The sequence below is a fragment of the Arachis duranensis genome, chromosome 5 (assembly GCF_000817695.3).
Source record: "Arachis duranensis cultivar V14167 chromosome 5, aradu.V14167.gnm2.J7QH, whole genome shotgun sequence".
Taxonomy (NCBI): Eukaryota; Viridiplantae; Streptophyta; class Magnoliopsida; order Fabales; family Fabaceae; genus Arachis; species Arachis duranensis.
Window position 1 is genome coordinate 13,388,587 of NC_029776.3, and position 10,429 is coordinate 13,399,015.

Here is a 10,429-nt window from a genome sequence, read left to right on the forward strand (position 1 = left end):
CCCTTCGCCTATTCCTTCCTCTTCAACTTCTGCCACATCCAACAACCACAGGACTTCAAGTGTTTGCCTGACTAATCATGCATCCATGCATACATCAGAGATCAGATCCATCGACATGAGGATCTCTGCAATTTTTGCTTCTTTTTGAATTTTCATAACTAGGTAGTGCGGGAACTGCGTCGATATCAACTGCTACTGCTCCTTCTCCTCTTTCTTTATTTTGTTTACATCTTCGCTATGTAATGAATTGTAAGGAAACCAAAGTGGTGGTTGATCAACCATCGACGTTTTTTTTTTGTTTCACTAAGTAATGAATCAAGTTTTCTTCTCTTTTTAACTCTTCTCTTCTTTTACTCTCTGGAGCTTAGATAGAGAATAATCTTGTCTTGTTAATAACCTTACAACCACTTAAAACCAATTATTAGATCCAAACACATAGTATATAATAGAAATGCTGAAAATAGCTAGAAATATGGGACATACATTATTAAACTTTTTTGATAGTGGGACATACATTATTATGGATATGTAACCAATCAATATTATTCACCATGGCAAGTGAGATAAGAGTTAGACCTATATATCTCTACAATATCTTTATCCTAAAATAACTCTTATTCGAAGTAATATTTAATAAAAGTTATCTTAGATAGACAAAAAGACAATATTTTTCACGAATTGTTTGAGTAATGCAAAAATAACCAAATTTTTAGCCACTCACAAAAATAATTATCTTTAATTTCTAAAGCAACATTTATAAAATGTTACAATATACAAATTTTAGGACAATATTTTTAAATAAAAATATAATATTTTATAAATATTGTCAAAAAATTAAATAAATAACATTTATAAAATGTTATCTAAAATTGTTAAAAATATAATATTTTTAATTATATTCCCACCAATTATTTTTCTAATTAAATAACTTAAAAAAAAACAAATGTATCATGTATATGCTTTAGTTTACTATCATAAACCATAACACTTCAGTAATTCATCACTAACCGCGACACACTCTTCTGTGCCAATCAAGGTCCTAACAGCAATAACAGCTCTTGATCGCAGTGCGTTTCTCTACGGACGACAGCGCGGTGCTCTCTTCCATGGACAATGGCACGGTGCTGATCTCCTCCACGCACGTATGCTGCTCCATGGCGATGGTGCGGTGCAGTTTTCGTTCTGAACCACCACCATCGAAAAACCCCTCTCTCTTCTCTTCTCCTTCTTCTTCTTCCTTTTCTTCCTCTGTCTCGCCTCCTCCTCCTCACTCCAGCCTTCTTATTCCTCTCATAACTATAGGAATGGAATGCATGTTTAGAGGCATTTTAGAAAGTTCTTTTAACTCATTACATAATGTTCGGATAGGATTATGTGAATCTTGAAAATTGGTGTATGTAATACTTTAATTATAGTAAAAATTCTACTACTATTGTGGTAGAGACTAGATGTAGATTGCATTGTATAGAGACTAGATGTAGATTGCATTGCATAAGGTGTAACAGTTCAGACCACCCGCTAGTACGATATTATCCGTTTTGGCACACAAGACCTCACGGTTTTGCCTTTGAAGATAGAGATGCTAGTCGAAACCCCCCACACTCACTCGTCAAAATACGTCATGCTTGGGAGAGGTATCCACACTCTTATAAAACATGCTTCGTTTCCCTCTCCAACTGATGTGGGACCTAAACCCCCCACACTCACTCGTCAAAACGCGTCATGCTAGGGAGAGGTATCCACACTCTTATAAAACATGCTTCGTTCCCCTCTCCAACCGATGTGGGACCTTACATAAGGCAACTGAACCAGGACGATATATGACTGTGTCAACTTCTTATTTCTCTTGTTGTTCTATTTTTTGAAATTTATGAGACAAAACGAAATTATTTTTTACTTTTTTCGCTGTACAATTCAAACAAAAATCAAAATTAAAGTTGGGTATAAAAACATAATCTAATCAAAGTAAAAAAACTATAAATTCAATTCTTTTTCTTTAAACTTTCTGTAACCTTTAGAGAATAATAAAAAAATTAACATATTCACTTTTTCTTCTCTAACTATTACAATGACAGTGAATTCCGTCAGATAATTAACAAAAATTTAATCAATAATAAATTAACAAATATTTTTAAATTATATTTCATATGAATTAATTATTATAAATAAATTATTATTTAAATTTTATATTTTAAAATATAAAAATAATAATTATTAATTACAGTAATTGAAAATTGATTAATTAAAAATTATTTATTTATATTTTTTCTCCTATACCAATTTAATAGGTAGGTGAGAATCCATCTTTTTTTATTATATAATAAAACAAAATGGTGCTATTTCAATAAAAATTTAATGATTGTTATTATCTGAAAATATATTATTTTAATTATTGGATGATAAATTGTAGGACTTGATTTTTATTTAAAATAAAAGTGTTACTTTTATTTAAAGTGTTGCTAAATAAATAAGTTATACTTCTTAAACGAGAATCATCGTAAAAAGATGTTTTTGGCTTCTTCTGGGAGTAGCTGCCAAACAAAATATCATATAAAATAGAAAAAGTATAAGGAACCAAAAGCTTATCAGCCAAAAATTAAACAAAACTATATTAATTTATAGTAATAATTAATTAATTTTAAATTTTTTAATTTCAAAATTTAAAAAAATTTAAATTGATTAAGTAAACCTAATTAAAACCTATAAAAACCTTATTCTTTTCTCTCACATTAATCTATCTACCTCCAACAATCACAAATTCGAAAAATATATAAAAAAACATCCATTTAATATGAAAAAGAAACATTCTGATACTTAGTAGAAGAAACATCCATATATATTAATTCGTAGAGATTTTGAATTTATCCAAAAGTATTTGGCTGAGTTTTGGTTGATATACTTTTGGTTACTAGCTTTACTCTATAAAATAATAGAGATAACCAGAGAAGTCACCAAATAAAGAAGCTAATTGAGCTGCCTCGACTATTGAATATAAAGAGGAGCAGTTCAAATTGGAAGTTGATTTTGGACCTCAAGGATGGCGGTGGCAGAGTCTCTGAGGTGTTGTGCCTCTTTGGGAGTCAAATGGATGTTGGTAACACCAATGACCCCTCCCCTACCAAGCTGCGACGGCAAGCTCAGAAACACTTTCCCTCCATGGATACCATGAAACCCCTTTGCAAGAACCGAAACGGGGTGCACCTTCCTCTGGTCCCTCAGAATGCTTCGAGCCAAGTTAGCCACAGAGTACCCTATGGCCCACGATGTGTACCCTTTCAGACGGATCACTTCATCGGCGCTCTCTATCACTGCCTTGTGTATCTTCTCCAGCGTCACTCTCTCGTACGCTATCTCTTGCTTCTCAAGAAAGCTTAGCACCGGAACTCCGCCCACGCTGATGCTTGACCACAGGGCCACCGAGCTGTCGCCGTGTTCCCCTACAATGTATGCCTGAACGTCGTGAGCGTTGACGTCAAGATGATCGGCAATCAGGAAACGGAAACGGGAAGAGTCCAGGTTGGTGCCGGAGCCGATGACGCGGTTCGCCGGAAACCCTGACAGCTTCCAGGCCACATATGTTAGCACGTCCACCGGATTCGAAACCACAAGAATAACACATGCCGGCGAGTGCTGAACCAGAGGGGGAATGATGCTTCTGAACAGGGACACGTTCCTCTGCACCAGGTTCAGCCTTGACTCTCCGCTCACCTGCCGTGCCCCTGCCGTCACGATGCACAGGTCAGACCCAGCCGTGACGGAGTACTCCGTGGACGCGTGGATCTTGGTGCGTGGAAGGAACGCGGCGGCGTGCTGCAGGTCCAGCATCTCGCCGCGGAGCTTGTCGGGGAGGGCATCGACGAGGACGAGTTCGTCGACGAGGTCCTGAGTGAGGATGGTTTGGGCTACGGCCATTCCGACGTTTCCTGCGCCAACTACAGTGACCTTGTTGTGGCGCTTAGTGGGAGAGGGCGGTGCAGAGTTGAGTATGGAGGTGAAGAAGGAGTGTGTTAGGTCTAAGCCTCCTGGGCCCAGCAATGACACCCCTGATGAAGCGCTCTTCTGCATCTTTTCAATTTCTTCACTTTTCTGATTGTGTTTGCTTCAACGATACTTGCTTATGCTCTTGTTTCCTAGTGTTGATGCATTTATAATAACCCAATGGGATCGGGCTTTTGTAGAATGTTCGAAATCGGCCAGGTACAAGTTTGGGGCTGCTTTTTCCTTGGGGACAAAGGTAGAGGGAGCTACTTTTCAACGTCTTAGGTGGGATCATATTCCATGCATTATTCTAGGTCTCCTTTAATTTCCATAATAACGTGCTATTACTTTTGAGTTTTCAATACTTTCACTTTTCTCTCCCCATGCATGCTTCCCACCTTTGATACAATTCTCTTGCACTACAAGTATTTTGTGTTTTTAATTAAGCAATAAAAAATATAACTAACCAACTTTATTTGCGTAGTTAATTTGAACTAATTTTTTAAATTAAAAAATATAATCTTTTTCATGAATATTTACATTGTGCACATTCGTCTTCTTTCTTCTCTTCTTTTTCTTTTCTTGTTTTTTTTAAGTCAAATCTGTGTTGTTCATCGCTGTTAGTTGCGCGCATTGCTCATCTCCCACATACTAGTCGTACGTTGGCAAAATTAAAATTGAGCAATGCTAGCGGTAGCAATTTTTGTGATTGTTAGCCATCAACTAGTCATTAATGATAATTTGATGGTGTGAGATTGGTGTGAAATTTTATCCAATGGCTCACCTTCCTCAGCTGGTTACATGCTGGTCAAAATTCAATAAAACTGCTGCCTCCTAAACTTTTTCATTAAAATTTGTTGACAATTTTAAATTAAAAATATTCCTAATTATGAATGACTTATTAAAATATTCGTAATTATAAATGACTTATTAAATTGTAACGAATATTATCGTTGACTTTTTTATTTTTTGCTGTTTTTGGTCATCGTATGACCGTCACTCTCACTCGGGCAACCAAAAGAATCTAGAATATATTCGTAGTGAGAAATTTCAAAGGGCAACATAACATAACATACATGTCCCGGATGATTTACGATATGCTTACGGAATATGTTGAGTCATTGATGATGGTCTTCTTTTTCTTTTGCCGCTTCCTTGCAAAAGCTATAGAGAAACATCATCAAAGGCATATAAATGGACCAAAAGTCCAAAATAATTCAGTTTTGGTCAACGGAACGTTTTATCAAGAAATATGTGTATGCTGAGGACTGAGATAGGGTTGGTTGTTGAATACACTTACCTTTACGTTATGCAGATTATTTAAAAAACAATCGCAAAGGTGACTTGACAATTGCAAACAATCCAAATGATTTAAAATATAATATTTGATAGCGAAACTATTTTTTGTAAGTATTAGATTCACGGCATTTAAAGACACCTAAAACATCTTTTTTTAAATAAAAGACGACTAAAACGTTTTTTTTAAAGATATTTTTTAATAATTAAAATTTATTATATATAATCGATTAAATTGTATTATTTTTATCAAAATTAGGTCAGACAAATTAATTTGACCAAAAAATGGTGAATCAAATTTTGAAACGGTCTGAATTAATATTATTTTTTTATAAAAATAACTACAATATCCCTATTATAGAAAATGACTAAAATACTCTTATTATACATATTAATTTTGAGAATTTTAAATTCTAACCTTTTTCTTCTCTGTTGTCATAAGATTAGGATTTAGAATTTTCAAAATTAATATATAGGGTAAAAAACGTAAACAAGGCGAGGAGAGAACAATTTGACACAAATAAGTCAAAGCAAAATCTGATTCATCAATCAACCAAAGCACATTTCTATGTAGTTCGAACCAATTTGGTTCGAACTCAATTTCCATGTAATTCGAACCAAATAGGTTCGAATTACACATTGTAAATGTTTGCCACATAATTCGAACCAATTAGGTTCGAACTCCTACTCTATAATTCGAACTAATTAAGTTCGAATTAGAGTGAAGAAATAGCCACCAAGTAATTCGAACTAATATGGTTCAAATTACTAAGAATTCGTTCCACACAGCAATTTAAGTTACAAACATAGTTTCTGCATCATGGCTTAATAAAACTCGTGTAGTTATTTATTCCGGTGTGCATTACACATACATTTCGTTTAAAACTGCGGAGACAAAACATATTCATTAACTAAAATCCCATTCAAAGTACATCACACTAACGTTAACAAATTCTATCAGTCACCAACTACAAGTAAGAAAACCGATAATAGTGGAATCTAAACGCGAAATTGAAACAAAAGTACCAAAACCACCAATACACTTAATCATGCCCCCGTGTGTGCTCTGCTCCTCCGAGCCGTGGGCAACTCCGACGTGTGTGGCCGGGCTGCCGACAAAGCCCACATCTCTTTGACCGGTTCGGATCTGCCTCGTCCATATTGGTCCGTATCCGAGTGGACCTCGAACGACCCTCTCTCGCACGCCTCTTATTGGGGTTAGGGATGACAATCGGCCCGTCATATGGTGGCCAGAAACCCTCCGGAATGGGAGGTGTGAAACCCATCCGATACACAATGAAGACCGAACTAAGACGATACACCTGGTGGACGTAAGGCTCCCATGTAAGCCGTGAGTAGGCATAGCATGCCAGTGCATGGGGACACGGGAAATGAAGTGCCTGGAAATATCCGCAGTCACATGTCTGAGATGCAAGCGAGACTCTGTAGCTACCCAGTGAGAAAGAACCAGTCGGAGTTGTCTCTGCGATGGTGAACTCGGAGTTATCTCTGTCGTACACAGTAACCGTGAAGCACCTAGCCGTCTTCAAGTTGGCCCTCTATACACTTCACCAAGTGCTGACTAAATTGTTGTCCGGTTTCCATCTGCGCCTCAGCCTCTCTCCCTTTGCGAACAAATAATTCGGCCAACCTTCCGTATGTTGCCTTCACTAGCGAGCACACAGGAAGGTTTCTGACACCCTTGAGGATCGAGTTCACACACTCAGATATATTCGTCGTCATGTGTCCGAATCTACGCCCCTCATCACAATGTTGTGTCCACAACGAATACTCAATCCGGTTCACCCAGTCACACATCGCCGGGTCTTCGGACCTAAGAATATCAAACCAGTAATGGAACTCGACCTCGATCTTAGCGTACGCTGCATTCATAAGTAGCCTCCTTGCGTCTTTGCCTTTGAAGGTGAGGGCGAAATTTGCCGCAACATGTCAAATGCAGAATGCCCGGTATGCAGACGGAGGTAACCAGCCTCCGTCAGGAGCCTCAAGCGCGGCTTTGATGCCGTTATGCCTGTCCGAGATAACCAGCAGACCCGGCTGCGGTGTCACATGCTCACGCAGGTGGGAGACAAAGAAGGACCACGACTCAGCATTCTCACCCTCGACTAATGCGAATGCAACATGGAGTATGTTGGAGTTCCCGTCCTGTGCAATCGCGACAAGCAACGTTCCTCCATACTTGCCATACAGATGGGTGCCGTCAATACTAATTAGGGGCTTGCAATGACGGGCTCGTTGTACGACTCATCCCAGTCACCATAGATGAGGGCAACAGCCTTCTGCTTCGCCAACCAGACCCTCCTGTAAGTCGGCCTAAACCCAAAGTGTGTGGCGGTGGCATTTAGGAGCACCTTGATGCTGACAGATGCATCAGCCCTAACCATTGGCATAATGAATGCCGATATCACATGGTAATCCAAACTCCTGTGGTCGCTGGAAATGGAGGTGGCGAGACAAGTATGCGGTCCGTTGTAACGTTTGACCTCCCAAACTCCCTTTCACTGTCAGAGACTAAGCCGAATCAACCATGTGCACCCATTGCCGAACTCAGAACACTTGCCCACATACCGGCGAAAGTCAGACTCCACGACCTTGTACTGTACCCCTCGACGGATGCTGTAAGTCTTGACACTTAAGAGGGCCTCTTCTTTATCCGAAAATTGCTGACCAACCTGAAACTCTGTCAGACCTGCAGACCCTTCAGCATCTCTAGCGCCAAATCCAGCCGGCTGCCCAGGAACCCCCTCCTGCCTCATGGCCTCCAAGTCCAAAGAGAAAAAATGTGGAGGGACTGCTGCGTGCCAGAGCTAGAACCACCGCCCGCCCCAGCAGGCTCACTTGCTCCAACATCATCGCCACTGTCATCAGCAATCATATCCGCCTCGACATCATCGTCCTCTGGATCATCCAAGAATCCATCTCCAACCCCAGCCGGTACAGTACACTGTAAAGAGGTTCGCAGATATTCCCCTTCTCCGACCTCATCGCCTACACTACCGTTGAGATCAACAGCGAACGAAGGGGAGGCGACAGGTTGGACAGGTGGCTCGTACGCAGGGACGGAGGAAGATGCAACGGCTGGTTTGGAGCTAGAACCGGCTACCGTGGCTAAAGTGGTGGTATTCCGGTTCGAACCCCCGAGCTAGACACCGCGTCAACCAACTTTGCCAACAGTTCTGGTGTCCTCACCTCTGAAAACTGTCGGCGACAATGAAACATGACCTGCAAGTCATCATCACTCCCGATTGTGAAACAATCGTACTTTACGGTTTCCTGGAGCACCGTGATTGGAATTCGATAAAAAAACTTCTTAACCCATTTCACACCTTCTAGACCAAATTTCAGCAGTACGGAGCTAACAAGGTCCTCATACCTCGTCGTAGGCCTGACGATAATACAGAGTGGATCCTTATCAGTGAACTTCACACCGGAACGAGTGTTCCTCTTAATGGATCCTCTGTGGTGAACCAATACTACGAAACTCTCCTCACTAGCCATCTTACCTCCCCTCTAATGATAGCAACTCACGTTCACACCATATATATACAGGTCTGATCCTCACTAATTCGAACTAGCCTAATACGAAATATGGTCTATGTAAATCGAACCAAGCTGGTTCGAATTACTTAATGTGTGTAATTCGAACCTAATTGGTTCGAATTATAGAGTAGAAGTTCGAACCTAATTGGTTCGAATTATGTGGCAAATGTTTACAATGTGTAATTCGAACCTATTTGGTTCAAATTACATGGTAGAATTTAGAAAATATATATATATAATAGGAGTATTTTAGTTATTTTTTATAATAGAGATATTGTAGTATTTTTTATAAAAAATATTAATTTATACCGATTTAAAATTAAATTTATTAATTTTTTGGATAAATTGATTTGTCCGATCTAATTTTAATAAAAAAGTAACACAGTTTAATTAATTATATGTGTTAAATTTTAATTTTTAAAAAATATCTTTAAAAAAGGATATTTTTGACATTTTTATCTAAGTGGTTTCCTTAATTTTATCATTTTATGTATATTAAAAATTTTATTTTATCAAAGATAAAAAAAACTTTACAAAATAAAAAATAAACATAAAAAAGAAAACTACTATATTTGATAAATTTAAAACAAAACACTTCATAGAATTTTAAAGTATTTGCAAAATATATAAAACTCCACAGAAATTAGGAACTCAGATTACAAAAGAGAAAAGAATATAAACTTGCTAAAACAAAATTAGAGAAAAAAACATAAATTTTACAGGAGGTAACAAAAATTACAAAATTAAAAGAGACATAAAAGGAAAACATGAAAGGGAACTTACACAAAAGACTAACTTACCCAATATCACATGAAGTCGTTGGGATGTGTGAGATAGTAAATATGTTTCTGAGCGAAATTTTTAACCCTTTGTCCGTTGCCTATCCCTCAATTTATAAACCTTTTCAGCTAATCTTGTACTTTCATGTTTCAACTATGGAACAAATTAAAAATAATTGTTCCCCCAAATACAAACTTAGTAATCGTCTTGCACATTATGTTTATCGGGAATAAATTTTTTCAATTTTTTTAAACAATCGAAGAAGTAAAGTGTAATTTTTTATCATTAGTTTTATAAATAGAACTGAAAATAAATATAAAAAAATGATGAAAAATTAAAAATTACATTTTACACTATTAATTCTTTTTAACAATTAAAAAGATTCATTTTCACGCTCACCAACTTCCTAGATCAACTTCATCTTCGTCGAGATGATCACCATCGAACTTCTTCGACTAAACACCTCTTTAATAAAATCACTTTGTCGACCAATAAATTATCCCTTAGGATCGTCATTATTGTCGAGGCTTTATCTCGAAAAAGAACGATCAATCATTCATCACAATTAAATTTATTTAAAATAAATTTCAAAGTACTATTTCACACCCTAAGTAACTGTCGTCATCATCATCATGACTCCATTAAATGCGCACACGTCCTCCCTGTTCAATAAGTCTTTTAGCGCGCTCTCTAGGGATGGCAATTTTTCCCAGCAAGGGCAGGTATCTGCGGGAATTTACTCGCTGGAGAACGAATTTGGGGGCCAATTTCTCCCCGCGGGGGTGGGAAACGGATATCCGTTTAGTAAACGGGG

The 10,429-nt window shown here is 37.9% G+C and overlaps 2 protein-coding genes across 2 annotated transcripts; both read right to left on the minus strand.

Annotated features, from left to right (window-relative positions):
- Positions 1-3,006: 3,006 nt before the first annotated feature.
- LOC107488116 (L-lactate dehydrogenase B-like) lies at positions 3,007-4,079 on the minus strand. The gene has a single exon (XM_016108811.3). The coding sequence runs from the start codon at positions 4,063-4,065 to the stop codon at positions 3,007-3,009; it is 1,059 nt and encodes a 352-aa protein (XP_015964297.1). The 5' UTR covers positions 4,066-4,079.
- A 3,968-nt stretch (positions 4,080-8,047) lies between these two features.
- On the minus strand, positions 8,048-8,793 carry LOC107488117 (uncharacterized). The gene is made up of 2 exons (XM_016108812.1): positions 8,485-8,793; positions 8,048-8,437 (listed from the first exon to the last, which is right to left on the minus strand). Exons 1-2 carry the CDS (start codon positions 8,791-8,793, stop codon positions 8,048-8,050), a joined length of 699 nt encoding a protein of 232 aa, XP_015964298.1.
- Positions 8,794-10,429: the final 1,636 nt, after the last annotated feature.